The 19,224-nt window shown below is 46.4% G+C and overlaps 1 protein-coding gene across 2 annotated transcripts in view; it reads right to left on the reverse strand.

Moving 5' to 3' along the window:
• The window catches only part of LOC127004488 (colorectal mutant cancer protein-like), a 92,598-nt gene that overhangs the window by 69,212 nt on the left and 4,162 nt on the right, over positions 1–19,224 (reverse strand). For both annotated transcript variants that reach the window (XM_050872260.1, XM_050872259.1), the window contains exons 2-4: positions 15,966–16,913; positions 10,220–10,380; positions 8,327–8,520 (exon numbers count right to left, since the gene is read on the reverse strand). In XM_050872260.1, coding sequence (XP_050728217.1) covers positions 8,327–8,520; positions 10,220–10,380; positions 15,966–16,528 — 918 coding nt within the window. In that variant the 5' untranslated portion in view covers positions 16,529–16,913. The remainder of the gene's footprint in view (positions 1–8,326; positions 8,521–10,219; positions 10,381–15,965; positions 16,914–19,224) is intronic.

Raw genomic sequence — 19,224 nt, forward strand, 5'->3', positions numbered from 1 at the left:
ACACAAACACGAAAGTAACATGTAAGTATTATTATTCCTTGCAGCAATAAAATGAAATGAAAACTAAAACATACCCGACAACACTCAGATAAGAATACAAATATCCACCACCACCACCACCACAACAACAACAACAACAACAACAACCAGCTAATCTTCACTGGTGGCACATAAAAAACAAACAGTAAGCAAGCACGTACTACTTATCTCTTGCCAAGAACAACAATAACAAAAAGAAAAGAAAAAGGAAAAGTACAGCAGAGACAAATACGGGGTTCAAGTAAAAACATATTCGGCCTGTAAATAATTCCTCAGGGCCGTGATCTTACGAGAGAAAGTGAGTCGCGCCAAACTTGGATGATTTGTGGCGCATGAAGATCACAAAGTGTGGGCATAAAGATGATGAGTTACCGGGCAGAGAAGCAGAGGTGGTGAGAGAGAGAGAGAGAGAGAGAGAGAGAGAGAGAGAGAGAGAGAGAGAGAGAGAGAGAGAGAGAGAATGTAACAGATCGACGGACACATGCACAGACACAGAAACACACACACACACACACACACACACAGACAGACAAGTAGATTTACAGAACGACTACAGACACAAACAGATCAATATCAATACAGAAACACACACTCACACAGACGGACCAAAGACAGACAGACAGACATGATAATTAAAACAGAAACAGCGCGGTGGAAACCAAGGAAAGGGAACGCCATTAGAAAAGAAGACGAACAAAACCTTAAAAAAGAGGCACGCAAAGAAAAATGAAGTAGAAAAAAGAGAAGGAATAAATGAAGCTGCTGCTCCCCCCCGTTGCCCCTCCCCGAAAGATGCTCCGTTACTCTTACTGAATCTCCTCTCGACCTGAACCTCGGCCTCAAATATTCCTCCTTCCAATAGCAATAATATTTCAGGGCGATCCGCTTCCATAAGAATAATGAAAAAAGGATGGGGAAAAAAATGATGGGTTTTTAAAGATGGGGCAAAAAAGATGGGGCAAAAAAGATGGGGAAAAAAAGATGGGGCAAAAAATATGGGGAAAAAAATGATGGGGAAAAGAGATGGGGCAAAAAAGATGGGGCAAAAAAGATGGGGAAAAAATGATGGGGCAAAAAAGATGGGGCAAAAAATATGGGGAAAAAAATGATGGGGGAAAATGATTTGGCAAAAAAGATGGGGAAAAAATGATGGGGAAAAATGATGGGGCAAAAAAGATGGGGAAAAAAATGATGGGGAAAAATGATGGGGCAAAAAAGATGGGGAAAAATGATGGGGGAAAATGATGGGGCAAAAAAGATGGGGCAAAATATGATGGGGAAAAAATGATGGGGCAAAAAAGATGGGGCAAAAAAGATGGGGAAAATGATGGGGCAAAAAGAAGGGGAAAAAATTGTCGTGTCTAGACTGCGACGCATCTGAATGGTGGGCTAAAAATTTTCTCATTAAGTGATATTTTTTCTCATAAACTTCAGCCTCGCATTTTTCAGCAAGGATAATGAAAGAGGCGCCTCTCTGTATGTGCTGCCTCTCTCTCTCTCTCTCTCTCTCTCTCTAATGGACGCAATAGAGAGAGAGAGAGAGAGAGAGAGAGAGAGAGAGAGAGAGAGAGAGAGAGAGAGAGAGAGAGAGAGAGAGAGAGAGAGAACGGCTAGCCTAGCATCCATCCATCCAGCCTAACACACACACACACACACACACACACACACCAACGAGTAAACACGAATGTGTGTCCGCATTAGTCAGTCAATCGGTAACCGGATGAGGCAAAGAAAATATACGAGGAAATGCTCTCTCTAAAAAATATAAAAAAGAAGAAGAAAATGATTTAGCGTGTGTGTGCGTGTGTGTGTGTGTGTGTGTGTGTGTGTGTGTGTGTGTGTGTACCAAGCTAAGCCTCCCGGTATGAACAGTTAGCCACACAATGCATGACCGTCCATCTTGCCGGTACTTTTAGCCCCTCGAGGCATGCACAGTCACGGCCCACCACCGGGAGGATGTGAGGGAGGGGGGGGAAATGGGGGGAGGGAAGGAGAGGAGAGTGAGGGGAGGGAGGGAGTGGATGATCGAAGGAAGGAAAGGAAGGATGGGGGAGGAGGGAAAAAGAGGAAGGAGGGAATGGTGAGGGGAGGGAAAAAGGGGATGGTCGAAGGGAAAGGAAAGGAAGGTGGTTGGGGAGGAGGGGGGAAAGGGATGGAGGGGATGATTGAAGGAGGAAAAGGAAAGGAAGGGATGGCAAGAAGGGGGTCAAGACAGGGCTTCTCCATCAAGGCATTCTTTAATGGGACATGTTTTTATTTTCTTCTTCTGCAAAGTCATTAAGTCACTCATGGCAAGGAAAGGATCAACTACTGAGGTCTTTACAAGCTACGAGACAACGGGGGAAACGAGTGTCACAAGGAACGTTAAAGGCGTGTGAACGTAATAAGGATGCAAGAGGCCATCTGAATGCAAGGTTTTTGCTTCTTTTTTTTCCCCTTCTTACGAGATAAACTACAAATTTCCCCGAGACAATAAAAGCAGTATACCGCTCCACCAGCAAAGCTGCACACGCCATGATTCACGCGGCTGCGTGGGCAGATGAGGCAGCACCAGATACACCTTCATAAAGGCAGGCACGCGGCAAACACCGCCAGTCACACTGAGGCATGAGATAAGTCGTGCAAACAAACCCTCTCGAGCTGTCTGGGACGCCACGCGGAGAGAAGAAGCGGCAACGACAGCCGCTGCAGCAGCAGGCCTTCCCGGAACACTCCTCGGGGGATCCATTCAGAAACGAGGATCGATACAGTGACTCTCCAGACACTAGGGCAGCCGGATCATCTCCAGTGCAGGAATGCGGGATCGATGTATGCAATGTGCAGGCCCGCAGGGAGGGGAGACTGTACCTGCCTCAGAGGGGAGCTGTCCATTGAGGGAGAGGAAGGGAAACAAGGGAAGGGAGAACATGGCCTGAGGATGGTAAAAGAAGAAAGGAAAAAGGGATGGACGGGAAGTGAAGAGATGCGACAACAATTGGATGAGTACAAAAGCAGGGATAGGATATGTACGAGAGGAGGATGAGAAAGGATAGAGAAAAGAGTGGAGAACAGAATGGACTAGGAGGAAATTATGAAAATGTATATATATATATATATATATATATATATATATATATATATATATATATATATATATATATATATATATATATATATATATATATATATATATATATATATATATATATATATATATATATATATATATATATATATATATATAAGAACTGGAAGAAGGAGGAGAGACAAGAAGCCTGGCAAGTGACGTTTCTATGCAGCTCTACTGAGACGGATGAGACAGTGGTGGAAAGGGATGAGGATGGCGGGGGAAGGGGAGATAAATGAAGAGGGAAGGCTGTAAAAAGAGACAATGGGGGGAAGACAAAGATAACGCAAGGGAAAAATCGTTACAACTTCTTAAGCGCTGAAAAATGCGAGTTAAGTGTTCAAGTGTAGAGCAATGTCACGGAGGAGGCGGACGTGGAGGAGGAGAGGGAGGAGGAGGAGCAAGAGGAGGAGGGGGAGAAGGAGAGAGAAGAAGAAGAGGGCGAGGAGGAGCAGCAGAAAGGGGGGGAAATGAGGAAAAAAACAAAAAGCAAAACAAAGCCAAAAAAACAAACATTACAAAGAAGAAAAAGCTTGAAGAAGCAACTCTGACGCATAATCTCTCTCTCTCTCTCTCTCTCTCTCTCTCTCTCTCTCTCTCTCTCTCTCTCATTCCGGCTTGCACTGGAAAACCCTTGAGAGGATTGTCTTTGCACGTTCCTTTCGACTGTCAGCCCGGCCCAAGGAACACAGACAACCGCACAGACCCGCGCCAGCCGCCTCCTGACAGCCCCGCGGGAGACGACACATATTAAACAGGCGGAGAATAATCACACACACACACACACACACACACACACACACACACGTACAGATAGCAAGCTAGATCGTGTGTTTGTGTGTGTGTGTGTAAAATTAGGCTTACATTTAAGGAACAATAGGCTTAAATTAAATGCGATAAGCGACACACCAGCTTGACTGAATCCTGCAAAGTCACACCTACGTAAGAACAAACAGGTAAGGCAAACACACACACACACACACACACACACACACACACACACACACACACAGAGGATGACAACACGTGTGGTCTGTTTGTGGGCGAGGCAGTGTTTAAATATTTGAGTAAGCGGCAGAGTAAAGAAAATGAGACACGGAGAGAGAGAGAGAGAGAGAGAGAGAGAGAGAGAGAGAGAGAGAGAGAGAGAGAGAGAGAGAGAGAGAGAGAGAGAGAGAGAGAGAGAGAGTTAGAGAGAGAGAGAAGAGAGGAGAATAGTGAAGAGAAGAGGAGGGAAAATAAGAAAGGAAACAACAAGAGATGAAGACAGGATAAGAGAAGTGAACATAGCAAGCAGAAAAGAAGAAAGAAAGACAACGAACACAAGCATAAACAGGCAAGCAAGAAAAGAAAATAGAAGGAAAATCACAAGAGATTAGACATAGGATAACACACGCGAACCAAACCAAAGAGAAACGCAATAGTTGAAAGCAAAACAAACACACGTCAGACCAAACCCAAGAAAAAGAGAAAGAAATCAAGAGAGAAATTAAGAGATGGAGATGGAGGAGGAGAAGGAATTGGAGGAAGAGATGGAGGTGGTGGAGGAGGAGGAGGAGGAGGAGGAATCAGAGGAGGAGTAAGACAGGTGTGGGAGAAAGGAGGAGGCAAAGCATTCAGGTAGACTTGAGGTGGGAGAATAAAGGCGAAGAAGAGGTGAAAGGAGAAAAAAAAAGAGGAGACAGGGGAATAGTGGGATTGGATGGAGGTATGGAAGAAGAAAAAGAAGAAGAAAAGAAGAAGAAAAGAAGAAGATGAAGAAGAACAAGAACAAGGAGAAGAAAAGAAGAAGAAGAAGAAGAAGAAGAAGAAGAAGAAGAAGAAGAAGAAGAAGAGGAAGAAGAAAAACAAGAAGAGCAAGAACAAGACGAAGAGCGAGAGAAGAAAACGAAGAAGAACAAGAAGATCAAGAAAGAAGATGAAGAAGACGAAGACGAATCCGTTAACTAAGACGAGGACGAACACGGAGACGAAGACGAAGAAGACAACGACGAAGAAGCAAAGCAGCAGCACACCACAAATCTCCCGTCACAGGCAGACACCATCGACCACCTTCCGTCTGCCTCCCTCCCTCCCTACAAGCCTCCCACTCACGCCGCGCCTCGCCTCCCAAGACACCCAAGACTCTCAGGGGGGCGGCGAAGGAACGTAGTGTGTATACATATAGAACCAAGAATACTAAGCCTACGAACACACATACCTACGCATACAATCACACATATACGCTTATTACTGTTATTTCCAGCGTATGGCCCAAGAAAACAGACTCATAAATTTAAGGGGGCGGCCAAAAGAATTGAGTTTGTACATATAGAACCAACAATACTAGGCCTACAAACACATACATATACACGGATGCCATCAAACATGCTTACTCTTATTTTCTCGACTTCTAAACCCAGAAATACGTATAAGTAATCCATCATTAAAAGCATACACGCATACGCTCATACATTCGTATCTCTTTAGTGTATTCACCTCGAAAACAACACATTTATACACGAACTCATACATCAACATATACGCATTTATGGTTGAGACTGAAATGTACTTAATTCATACACACAAAAAATATATAGACATTCTCTCTCTAAACGCATATACGAACTTAAAAGTATTATAAACCAAAATTATACACGCCTACAAGCATACCTAAGCTTTTTTCTCTCCTAACTTTTGGAAACCCAGGAATATATACTTAATACAAAACCTAAACATACACAACCATTCATATATACACGTCTTTTAATTTCTTTTTTCTTTCTTTCTTTTTTCATGAACCGGTTCCGTCTCCTTAAACCGATCCACCGTTCCAAATTGGTGATTATTTTTCTTTGAAGATAAAGCCTAATTAGAGATGACCAGGTACTGATTCACCTGTCACCCCTGCCGACACCTGTGACTCATCCCCCGCCGTACATTGGGAGGCGTCTGTCTGTCTGTTTGTCTGTCTGTCTGTCTGTCTGTCTGTCTATCCCCAGTGACATTTGGAGGGAGACTGACGCGTAAGGAAATGACAAAGAAGAAGAAGAAGAAGAAGAAGACGAAGAAGAAGAAGAAGAAAATGAAATAAAAAAGAAAGATGATGATGATGATGATGGTAATGAAAAACAAACAACAAAGTAAAGAAAGTAATAAAGAAAGAGAGGTTGTATCGGTAATAGTAATAGTGACAGTAGCAGCAGACGTAGTAGTAGCAGTAGTAGTAGTACGAGTAGTAGCAGTAGTAGTAGTAGTAGTAGTGGTGGAACTATAAACTCTACGGCAAGTACACATAAGCATTTAAATACAGGTAGGTAGAAGTAACGGTTTTCTCGGTCAATTTACCTTCCCGCCGCAGTAAACAGGGATGAATGGAGCCAGTGGGCGGAGGTGAACGAGAGGAAGTCCAGAAACCTTAACCCGTCTCAGGGGCAACTATCGTGTACAGCAAAGATCTAGAACACGGGTCGCTTAACATCCTTTCGCTGCGCCGTCCGTCCCTGTTTCGCTACCTGCCCTGCCCAGACCCGCAGCCACACACACCTAAACTATATACTGAGTATGCCTTCTAATTAACTGCAACCACTCCACTTCACAGCGCTCCATCCCATTCGTTCCTCTCCATCCACTCAACTCTATTTCTAACTGTTCTATCCCACTCCTCTTTGCTCCACTTAAATTCACTGCCCTTCACTTCACCCAATTCCACTCCATTCCAGTCCACTTCATTCCATCCAATACTCTCTCCTCTCCCCCCTTTTCTCCTCACTCCATTCCAACCATTTCTCTCTCCTCTCCATTTTTTTCTCCTCATTCCATTCCATTCCATCCACTGCTCTCCCCTGTCCACCCTCTTTTTCTCAGTCCACTCCACTCCTCTCGTCGCTACTCCACTTACAAGAACATCATCTGAAGCCTCCTCCTCACGTTCACTTCACCTGCAAGTTTCCCTAATCGTCCAGTCCGTCAGGTGGAGAAAAGAAGGAAGCTCAGTGTGAACAACCCGTCACTACAACCAACACAACCACTAACAACAACTACAGTAACACCATCGCAACCACCACCACCGCCGCCGCCATCACAACCACCACCACCACAGCGCCGGCCAGCAAACGTCGAAAGAGGACGAGAAAAAAATATCTTAAATCAGGGATAAAAAAAAAAAAAAGGAAGGAGGCCTCATCTCCCTTCAGGTAATGGAGCGAGCACCTCCCTGGGCCTGCCGAAGGAAAGGAAGTTCAAGGAATCGTCTAGGCTCGTCTTTACTCGGTTCGGCTCGTCTCAGGTCCTTTCAGGGTTATTGCTAAGCCGGCGAAGGGAAGACGAGGAAATTATGCCTTTCACGGATGGGAAGATGCTGTATATATGCCTTTCCGTTTTCATCTTTTTCCTTACTCACGTTGTCCGTTTGAACTGAGATGGAATGAAGAGTACTACCGCGGATACCTGCTCCCTGCCGCCGCCGCCTCCTCCTCCTCTTCCTCTTCCTCCTCCTCCTCTTCCTCCTCCTCCTCCTCTTCCCCCTCCTCATCTCGTCGTGAGGGCCGTGTAGACAGAAGCTGAGAGATTCGTTCGCCGACATCGGATGATACAAGGAATATCATAATGGTTTCACTTTGGTCGGATCCGGCTCACCACTCTGTATACAGACTCGAACTCCTCCGCTTTCTTTCTTTCTTTTTATAATTTTATTTCTGCTCTTCTCTCTCTCTCTCTCTCTCTCTCTCTCTCTCTCTCTCTCTCTCCAAGCGAGTAACACAAATAAGAACTCGTGGCTTTTATTTAACGAGGATTCAAACATTTTTTAATTTACCTTTCATCTGGAATCAACGTTTAAAGAGATCTATTTTTTTTTCTTATTTCCTCCCTTCCATTTTTAGGCCCAGATACACGAAGTTTATGCACTGTACAAACAGAACAACAGAACTCGGAACACAACTCGCGAGGTGAGCCAACATTTCACGTTTGTCTGGACGTTCGTACAATCGCTCGCGCTGCTTCCAAACTTTCCAAACTGTACACGATTTTCTATTTTTTTCTTTTATCTTTTTCTTTTATTTTTTTAACATCCCGGCAGAGTCAGCACGAGGCCAACGCTACTGCTGGCTCTGCCCCACTCCAGACAACGGAAGGATGCGAGCCAACACAGCGATCCCGGAACAAAGACTCTAAATAAATCAGAAAGAAACCTCAACTGACCTGATTTGTGGCCTCGAGAACCTGTCTGCTGGTGAGTTGGCGGCCGCTGGACTTGGTGACCTGCTGCCCCCTCTGCCCCCTGCCCTGACCTCCCAGCTTAGGGGGCAGCTCCGGGGGGTAGGGGCCGGGGAACTGCGGATCAGGGTCAGTCCCGTCCGATCCACCTGACCACTCCTGAGTCCAGCTTCCTCCACCTGTGAGAATAAGGTGGACAGGTGATAGATAGATAGATAGATAGATAGATAGATAAAGAGAGAGAGAGAGAGAGAGAGAGAGAGAGAGAGAGAGAGAGAGAGAGAGAGAGAGAGAGAGCAATAAAGAATGGAGAGAGGTTAAGGGAGATGTATAATGGCTAGGGAGAAGGGGTAGAGAGAGACGGGAGACGGTGAGGGTTGGCGAGGGCGGAAGGGGCAGGGGGCGGAGGGTGAGGGAGAAACAGCAAGGGACCATTAGAGAATTCTGAAGTGGGGGGCGGACGAAAAGGAAATGTGTGTGTGTGTGTGTGTGTGTGTGTGTGTGTGTGTGTGTGTGTGTGAGAGAGAGAGAGAGAGAGAGAGAGAGAGAGAGAGAGAGAGAGAGAGAGAGAGAGAGAGAGAGAGAGAGAGAGAGAGAGAGAGAGAGAGAGAGAGAGAGAGAGAGAGAGAGAGAGAGAGAGAGAGAGAGAGAGAGAGAGAGAGAGAGAGAGAGAGAGGATAAAAAACGGAAGGACGACAAAGACGGGAGGAATGAGAGAACAACGCCATGGAACTCAAAGGGAATGAAAGAGACCCGGAGCATAAAGGCACAGACAAAATATTCTTCCAAAAAAAATTGAAACAAAACCTCAAAAACGGGAAGAAGCGAACGAATACCCGCATAAAAAGAAAAAAAACAACACCGCAGAACAAACCCTCGGAAAAAAAAATACTACATCAAAAAGTTCATTGTCTTTTAGGAACGTTTTGCCAATCAATATATCGCGACTACGGATAATGACAACAGTTTCCAAGGAAGTTTAGTGTAAAAGTGTAGTCAGAGTAGAAGTGAGGCCAGCGAAAGGCAGATGGGCGCGGCGTGGCTAGCAGGGACAGGTGTACATTTTAAACAAGGCAGGTAATGTGTCGGCCCTCAGTGCTCTCAAGTGTCGGTCCTTACGCCTCCACACCACAAACACAGTGCTCGAAGGAGAAGCAACATGTCGCGTTCAAAGGCTGTCAAGGGGAAAGAGAGGGAGGGCGATAAGAATGGAGGGAGGGAAGGTAAACTAACTCTTTTTGCCTCAGTCACACACTCCACCTTTTCTTCTATACCTGCCCCGCCCATCTACCTGCAAACCAGTCCACCCTCGGGAGAGCGTCGCAGGTGCTGTCGCTTGTTAAAGGTTGTGATGCAGAAGAGCAGGTGCATCGTGAAGTTACAATAGCGCTTCAAACGATTTTATTCACACTCCCCTGCTAAGGTATCAAATTCTTGTTGGTAAGTAACCCCAAGGAAAGCTTTCTCCTCTTCAGTACAGATTTCGCTGCAAGTGCGACTTACTGTTGTACCCGGACGATCGACTAAATAGAGATCTTTGTCTACTTTCTTACCCTCTTCGGTTACGATCATCTTCCACCGAGTCGCTTAGATATCAGGGTTGTTTTGGGTGCAGCGGAGAGGTCTCTCTGACTAGTCGAGAGTTTCTCTCTCTCTCAAAATAAACAGATTCTAGCACCGATGATTAAATATTTGAAGCAACAAGATAATTTAGAATGGTTTCAAATTTTTGGTGATAATCTTAATAACGCGGACTAATGTCTACTAAAAAACAGCGATATGAAGGAAACGTTTTGGAAGACTAAATAAAAATAAACTGTTCCAAGAAATATAAACAGACATCCTTAACACACACACACACACACACACACAGCTCACCTTCGCTCCGGATGGCGTTCACCTCCTGCGACAACTGTTTCCGACGGGCCAGGAAGTTCCTCAGGGAGACGCGCCCCTTGCGGTCCGCCCCGAGTTCCCTGGCCAGCGTGTCGCCGGAGCACTGCAGGCCCAGCATCTCCATCATCCCCGCCAGGTTATCGCTGCGCCAACACGAAAAGGAAGAGAAGAAATGGAAGGAAAATCAGTTGAAGTCCTTCCTGTGCCACTATATTGCAAAAGTATATATGTAGTTGGGTTAGTCTTATTACCTGTAAACGAACAATAAAAAAAACCGTGGATTCTTGACACAGGTGCAGCCATACTCAAGGATAAGAAGGGATGGAAGGAAAATCAGTTGAGGTCCCTCCTGTGCCACTATATTGCAAAGGTATACATGTAGTTGGGTTAGTCTTATTACCTGAAAGCGAACAATAAAAAAAAACGTGGATTCTTAACATAGGTGCAGCCATACTCAAGGATAGGAAGGGATGGAAGGAAAGTTAGTTGAGTTCCTCGAACCTATGTAGCATCTTCATGTGTCACATTTAGTTTTTATATTAAGGTTATACACTATACAGGGATTTATTACATTACCATAGATATAACAATAAGCTATGGGCCATTTATCGGCGCAGCCAGATAAGAGTGAAACAAAGGGATGAGAGAGAATTAAGTTGTATGAGGTTTTGCAGTCTCACATCCTTCCTGCACCAACACTACGATCCCCAATGAAGAATTTATAGGCCAATAACACTAACTTTAAACACATAAAATGGGCTCTTTACATCCATCCGGCCAGCCATTGTCTTTCCCCGGGTCCTTATTAATGTTTCTTTCATAATCCTGACAGGAGGTCTTAATAGCCTTCCACGGAGCAGGGGGAGGGAGGAAGAGGGGATGTCAGGGCACCATTAATTCAACAAACAACCATTTCATCACGTGCGATTAGACTTCCCCTCACTACCTAATCAATAAGACCTGTATCCACCCAGCCATAACATATTCTTTATCCTCCCCCCCTTCCCCCCCCCCCCCTTGAACCCTACATTCCCTATTTATTAATCCAATGTTCAATTTATCAGTAGGCCCTCTGGCAGCACGGGTCTGTTTGCTTTAGTCCCTCCTGCGTCGGAATGCTATTGTTGCCTTTCTTTATCCTCCGTTTCCCCCACGCCGCCCCTGAGACACTAATTCAGCGGCGCGGCCAAGGTCATGTTAAAAAGTGTTACAAAGGGTGAAGTTCGGTGATTAAGTGGCGATTAGGAGGAGGGGAGACGGCGAGGAGGACGAGGCGAGAATGGGAGACACGGTGCGGAATGGGAGCGACAAGAAAAATGGTGCACGAGAGAGAGAGAGAGAGAGAGAGAGAGAGAGAGAGAGAGAGAGAGAGAGAGAGAGAGAGAGAGAGAGAGAGAGAGAGAGAGAGAGAGAGAGAGAGAGAGAGAGAGAGAGAGAGAATTTATGTACTTCAAGAGTATGAAATAAGGAAGTGAAGTATGTGTTAGAGAGACAGACAAACAGACAGACAGACAAATAAACAAAAAGACAATGACAGTTAAAAAAAAACCGGACGAAAAAGATAGACAGCCAGACAAGCAGACTAAAAACAACGAGACAGACAGACGGAAAAACAGATAAAAAGACAGACGGATAGACAGACAGACAGAAAAACAGACGGACGGAAGGACAGACAGACACCAACGGAGAGAGAAAATTATGATTACAAGTAAAATCCACACCAATTAGTACATCCATTCCCTCGATCCAGTACGCACGTCGGCCGGTACTAAATATTGATAAGTACCCATAAATCATAAATGTAATAAACCCTTCCGTCTACCTCGAAGCCGCGTACACTCCACCCGTACACACATACATAAAAAAACATACGTCACCCTTATTAACCCAAAGCAATTAACCACAAAAATATGATCGTGCATAAAAAAAAATCCTTCACCGAATAGGGACGAGATTTACTCAGAACTGACGGCACACACACACACACACACACACACACATCATTTCCCTATACACACATCTTATCTCCCTCGCTGCATCCCTTATAAGGTCGCCGTTTTCCTTCCCTTCCTTCACCTTCCTCCTCCCTCCTGCTTCTTCCCTCTATTCTACTTCTTCCTCCTGTATACTGAGTCTCTTGCTGTTCTTCCACCTCCTCCTTCGAGTCCTCCACTACTCCTTCATCCTTTAATTCTTCCTTCGTTTTTCATTTCTCTAACTTTTCTTCTCATTCTTCCTTTTTCCCTTTCTCTTGCTGGCCGTGTCTTGCTGTGATTATGCCTCTTCCTCCTTCACGTCCTCCTTCACCCTTCCGTCTATTCGTTTTTCCATTATTTTTTTTTCCAGTTTTCTTCCTCCTGCTAACTATGCGTCCACCTTCGTCCTCCAATTTCCTCTCAACTTTCCTCCACCTTCCCTCTCTCCTTCCATCCTCCTTCTTCCTCCTACAGTCCAACTCTTTTCTTTAAATCTTTATCCTTTCCACTTTCCTCCAATTCTTCCCTCCTTTCCTCCTTTCTTCTGCTGGCCGTATGTCTTGCTCTCCTCCAGGGTGCTCATTCAAGCCCCTCCTTTAGGCTCTTCTGACGGAGGGACGCCCGGGGGAGTCTAAGGCTTCTCATTAACCCTCCACCGAGTAGTGAAGTCTCGCCGGGATTACAGGCAGGGCGAGGAACGCGGCGCCCCCTGCAGCGGCCTGACCAGGGAGGGCCCAGCCGCCCCGCTCGTTGGAAATAATGAAGGAGGGACGAGAAAAAGAGGTGGAGGGGAAAAAAAGCGAGAGCCTGGCTAATGTTCACCTCGAAGAATTTTTCCACGACTTTTTTTTATTCTTTTCCTGGCTGCATACCTTCCTTGCAGGATATTTTTACGTGTTTACTAAAGATTGTTGAACCTAAAAGCATTGAAGACGCTGGCTACGACTATAACAAAAATGCATGTGAAAAAGATGATATTCTTTCCTTCTTTGAACGCGTTTTTCGTACGGATAGTTTACATGTATAACGGTAATGAGGCAAGAACTACACAGAAAGACCCGAGATGTAAGCATGAAGATGAATAAGAAGAAAACGAAGATGATCTTAGTACGTAGTTGACAATCTCAGTAATAAATGACGATGGTGATGGTGATGATGATGATGATGGGATGATGGTGGTTGTGGCGATATTTGCCTAAAAAAATATAAAGACTATGAACACGACGATGACAAGCAACATACATTAAAAAAAACACGAAGATCTTAACACTATTATGACTGTCTAGTTCTCCCTGTCCACGAAACTAATTATACACGTTAACATACCCAAAGATGAGCCAAAAAGAAAACGAGAGACCAGTGAGTAAATGGAGTTATATGTGTATCCAGTTTTTGCCATAACGCCACCACAATAAACGAGAGAGAGAGAGAGAGAGAGAGAGAGAGAGAGAGAGAGAGAGAGAGAGAGAGACGATCGAGGTGTCTAAATATCGTGTTGGCGACATCCTGCTCGGTAAAAACAATGCCCCGAGAGTTGGGTGGGAAGATTAAAAGCACACACACACACACACACACACAATAGAGGCTGCCTTTAGAAATTTATGAGCGTGCATTAATCGCTCTTGTCGTTGTTTGCTGTTGTTGTTATTTTTGTTTTTCGTCGCTTTTGTTTTGGGTGTTTTGAGTATACATGATATTCTCTCTCTCTCTCTCTCTCTCTCTCTCTCTCTCTCTCTCTCTCTCTCTCTCTCTCTCTCTCTCTCTCTCTCTCTCTCTCTCTCTCTCTCTCTCTCTCTCTCTCTCTCTCTCTCTCTCTCTCTGTAAATACCTCGCCCTCTTCATTTTTTTCCCTCTTTCTCTTTCTTTACACTAGTCTTTTTTTTTCTCTCCCGCATCTCCGATTCTATTCAGGTCCATTTTTTTTCTATCCACATTTGAATTAATTTCTCGAAACGGTTTTAACTCTCTTGAAAATCTTCCTTTGTCATAACTCCTTAAAAAAAACATCACACACAAAAAATGCCTTCGCGCTGCCTACACCATTATTATTTTTTTTGTTTTGTTTTTGTTTTATACTTTACACAAGCCTTCCACCACTCCAGTTTTAAGTTTCCCCCTTCTCTGGGAGGCATTAAAGTTTACCTCGTTCGAATAATACCACCTTCTGTACCCCCTCCCTTCCTCTCCCCTCACTCCCATCCTCTCCTTCCCTTCCCTTTCCTCCTTCCTTCATTCCCTTTCCCTCCCTTTCCCTGCTGTCTTTCGTTCCCTTCCATTCCCTACCTTCCTGCCTTCTCTTCACTTCCCTTTCTTCCTTCCCTTTCCCTCCCTTCCCCTCCTGCCTTCACTCCCCTTCCCTTTCCCTTCCTTCCGTTCTTCCCTTTCCCTCCCCTTCCCTGCTGTCTTTCGCTCCCTCACATTCCCTCCCCTCCTGCCGCCTTCTCTTCCCTTCCCTTTCCCTCCTGCCTCACTCCCCTTCCCTTCCTTATACTCCTTCCTTCCTTTTCCCTCCCTTTCCCTGGCTGTCTTTCGTTCCCTTCCATTCCCTACCCTCCTGCCTTCTCTTTACTTCCCTTTCTTCCTTCCCTTTCCCTCCCTTTCCCTACTGCTTTCACTCCCCTTCCCTTCTCTTTCCTCGTGCGTTCCTTTCCTTTATCTTCCCTTCCCTCCTCTCCTGCCTCTCCCTTCACACGTCACCCCCCCGCCGGCGCCTGTTAGAAAGGACCTACAACAATGTTAGTCCTTCTCGCTCTTCTCTCATTCTATTGATTATCGGGTTCCCTCTTCCGTCGGCTGGAGTGGCTTGGTTGAAGGTCCTGATGGGCGATCGCGAAGGGCTTACTGAGCGAGGGAGGAGAGGCCTGAAGGGGTATTAGTCTGTAGGCTTGATGGTGAGACTTGGTGAATCAGAAGACTTTGTATACGGTCAAGAAACTTAGCTAAAGAAAACGGAGGAGGAGGAGGAGGTGGAGGAGGAGGTGGAGGAGGAGGAGGAGGAGGAGGAGGAAGGGATTGTGGTGAAAGGAGGAAGTGAACAATAAGAAAATAAGAGACGTAAATGCAGAGCTTGGAATGGGAGGAAGAAGAAGAAGAAGAAAAAAAAGAAGAAAATTAATAAAGAAAAGAAGAAAAGGAAAAAGAAGAAGAGGAAGAAGGAGAAGAGGAGGAAAAGAGAAAGGGAGAAGGAGGAAGGAGGAGGAAGAGAAGAAAGAGGAGGAGGGAGGCTCAAGTATGGCATAGTGAAGGATACGAAAGTTTTGGAGAGAACAGAGAATTTCCTAAGTGGAATAGTTAAAGCTTCGTGCCATGCGAGGACCGCCGTTTAATTATAGCCACTAACTATGACGCTATAGCCAGACACCATCATTACCGCTTGGAGAGAGAGAGAGAGAGAGAGAGAGAGAGAGAGAGAGAGAGAGAGAGAGAGATGCACTTAAGGCGGGGCTGTTGAGTGCGGCAAACCCTTTCTAATTAAGACTGAGACTTGAAACACTAATTGTCCCCACGCCACCTGGCCTTCATAAAAGAGGCTTAATTACAACACTAAGCCACATGTGACAATGGCTTGGGAAAACGGAAAAGCGCATTATTCTACTGCGGCACAGCTAACTATTCTCTTTATTCTTCTGTTTGTGTCTCGGCGCATGTCTTCATTGTGTGTATGTGTGCGTGTGTGTGTGTGTGTGTGTGTGTGTGTGTGTGTGTGAATCTGAGGACCCAACAAGGCACGGCCTCCAGGTGGCAACACTCACCTGGTGATGAAGCCGTCGCCGTCAGAGTCGCAGGCCATGAACAGGGCCTTCATCCGCTGTGTCTCCTCCGACTCGTCTGACCCCGACGATGAGCTCCTGTGTTCTTCGCTGCCTCGGGGCTTTTGTCGCTGGGGCTCCCAGAAACCAGACGCGCAGCTCACGGGGGACAGTTGTTGGTGTTCCCACCAGCTCCTTTCTGACGAAGACGGACAGACGGGAGGCGTCGTTATTCGTGGACGGACACCGCCAGGGGGCGCTTCTTTCCCCTCGGCCCTCATCAGGTGGCTCGTGATGGCCAGAGGAGGTTTTCGTTTCTCTGGCAGCGGAGGCGGCGGTCCACCCCAATTGGGCCGCCTCATTCCACGTGGCCCAGCGATACACTTGTCACCACCCGGCGACAGGCTGCCCGAGACGGGGTCGGAAGGTAGGTAATCCGAGGATGAGCGACACCCGGAAGTAGACTCTGCCCCGCGGCCAAAGGATGTTGGGGAGAGGGATCGGCCACAGTCCCCGTCACAGCTGCAGGCACAGGACCCGCGGCTCTCCTCGCTCGACCCGGACATGTCAGAACACACATTGGATCCTCGATGCCTCTCCCGGCACAACACTTGTTCTCTCTGCCCGTTTGGATCCACGCACTTGTCAGGCCCAGCTGAGGATGCCTGATTCGCAGGTCTTCCCACATCACAGACTGACTATCTGCTACACACTAGTTTCGCAGTTATATACTTTCAATCACTTCACTTAACACTTAAGCAGTGCTGTGTCAGCCTCGGCCTCAGAGTCACCCATGGCCACGCATTAGTCGGGGCGTCGGTCTACACCACAAGTTTACTCACTGCGTCCTCCACTCGAGCCTCGCAGGGCACCATCTGGCGAGCTCTGGCGTCCGCCACCCGCGCCAGACACCGGCCCTCGGCGCCTCACTGCCTATGTATCATCCCACATCTGAAACAACAACATAAATCTGTAAGTTTTGCAGCATTGTTTTAAAATATCTTTCCTCCCCTACACAAACACTAATATACAGACGATATGAGTCAACATAAAACAAATGTGATAGCGAGAGGTGATTCGTTGTTTCGTTTTCCGTCCACGTAACCAAACACCGGACCGGACGGAAGGGTCACGGGAGGCAGACTGTGGCGGCCCCGGACAATGACAGTGAAGCCGTACAGGAAATAAGGCTGCAGCACACCGAGGTGAGCGCATGAAGGCTAGATCCATCCACCCGAACACTTCTATATAGAATAAACACGCATTGATTCATAGACCCAACACCAGCCAGAGCAGGACTTCGCAGGGATGAGCCGAGAAACGGATCGGTCATCTTCACCGCAGGGGAAGAGACGTAAGGTGAAGATACGTAATTATTATCGGGGCGGCTTTGCGAGGCAGGCGGCGGGGCAGGTATAATGAGTGTAAACATACAGCTTCTAAAATTAGCGGTGCGATCCCATGCAAGATTAGGCTCCTGTCAAACACTGCATCACCTTACACACACACACACACACACACACACACACACACACACACACACACACCACTGCCTACATACAACCCTGCCTACTCCACCCGGCGCCCCCTGCAGCCTCCCCCGCCTCGTCAAGGACCGGATATGCCCTCCCTCAGTGTTTACCTCCCACCGTCCAGCTCCTCCTCCACCTCCTCCTCAGCCTCCTTTCCGCCGCCAGATGTCCTCTCACCCCCTCCGTTGCCCCGCCGCCACTACCACAACCTCCAGTTTCCTTTCCCAGCCCACGTTTTCCTCCTCTCATCTTTTTGCCCCTCGGTCTTTGTGTCTAGACTTTCCTTACACTGGAGCCGAGATTAAAGAGGCTAGTGTATACTTCTTGAGAATCACTGGCGCTCGCACTTGCCACTCCTCTTTCTTTCATTCATATTTCTTTACCTCTTCCAGCTCCTTCTCCACCTCCTCCCACTACTACCCCTTCTTCAGCAGTTATTATCTCGAGGCCTCAAACTCCTTCTTCAGCGGGATATGTAAACAAGCGATGGTTTACCTTGTCCTTGTCTATTTTTTCGCCTCCTCTTCATATTGCTACAACAACTACCTTTTCTTCATGTCCCCAAACTTTTCCTCACTACAATTAGTTTACTTTTCTTGGTCCTATTTATTCTCCTCTTCTCATTAGTAACGCCATTGTTGCCTCTAATACTACTACTGCTACTGTTTCTACAATACGACTTTTACTTCTCTTACTTCTGCTACTACTACTACTACTGCTACTACTACTACTACTATTACTACTACTATTCCTATTACTACTGCTACTACTATTACAGCTATAACCACTGATTCTCAACGGTGAACCAAAGCGACCCCACCATTCTCGACGTCAAAGGTTCGGTCATGCACGCGGAGTGAATCCAGTCCTCGCACTCAGGGTCATGCAGTTTCTGGTTGAATAATGATGATCCCAGAGACAACTGACACTGATACCTGACACTCCCTCGTGCCTCCCCTCGACAGCCAGCTCCCCCATCCCTCATCCTGACACCTGACACCTCCACCGCTAAGACAAGCCCTTATCATGACACCTACTTCATCTCTCTCCCTCCCTCCCTCGCTTGTCTCCTGATGCTTTCTTATCTCTCGCGCTTTAGCTCCAGTTGATGCATTACTCTGACGCCTCTCTCTCCTCCTCCTCCTCCTCCTCCTCATCCACCCAGACGCCTGCCCTCTTTACTTCCACCTCTTATCCTCCTCCTTATAAGCCCCTCCAACCCTTACTCTTGCAACCTGTGGAGTGAGAGGGTGGAAGAGGGAGCGAGAGGGAAGTGTGGGAGGCGAAGGTGGAAAAAGGAAGAGAGAGAAGGGAGCGAGACAAAAGGAAAGAGGATGGTAAGGAACGGGGAGAGAGAGAGAGAGAGAGAGAGAGAGAGAGAGAGAGAGAGAGAGAGAGAGAGAGAGAGAGAGAGAGAGAGAGAGAGAGAGAGAGAGAGAGAGAGAGAGAGAGAGAGAGAGAGAGAGAGAGAGAGAGAGAGAGAGAGAGAGAGAGAGAGAGAGAGAGAGAGAGAGAGAGAGAGAGAGAGAGAGAGAGAGAGAGAGAGAGAGAAGAAAATAGAAAGAAAGAAAGAAAAAGAAAAAAAGGAATGGAAAGAAAGATTGAAAAAAGAAAATTAAAGAAAAAAGGAACGAAAGAAAGTTATAAAGAAAGAAAGAAAGAGAGGGAGAGAGGTTGACGGAAGGAAAGAGTGAAAAGAAAGAAAGAAAAAGAAGAAAGAACGAAAGAAA

Source organism: Eriocheir sinensis, chromosome 28 (assembly GCF_024679095.1).
Source record: "Eriocheir sinensis breed Jianghai 21 chromosome 28, ASM2467909v1, whole genome shotgun sequence".
In the NCBI taxonomy this organism is placed as follows: Eukaryota; Metazoa; Arthropoda; class Malacostraca; order Decapoda; family Varunidae; genus Eriocheir; species Eriocheir sinensis.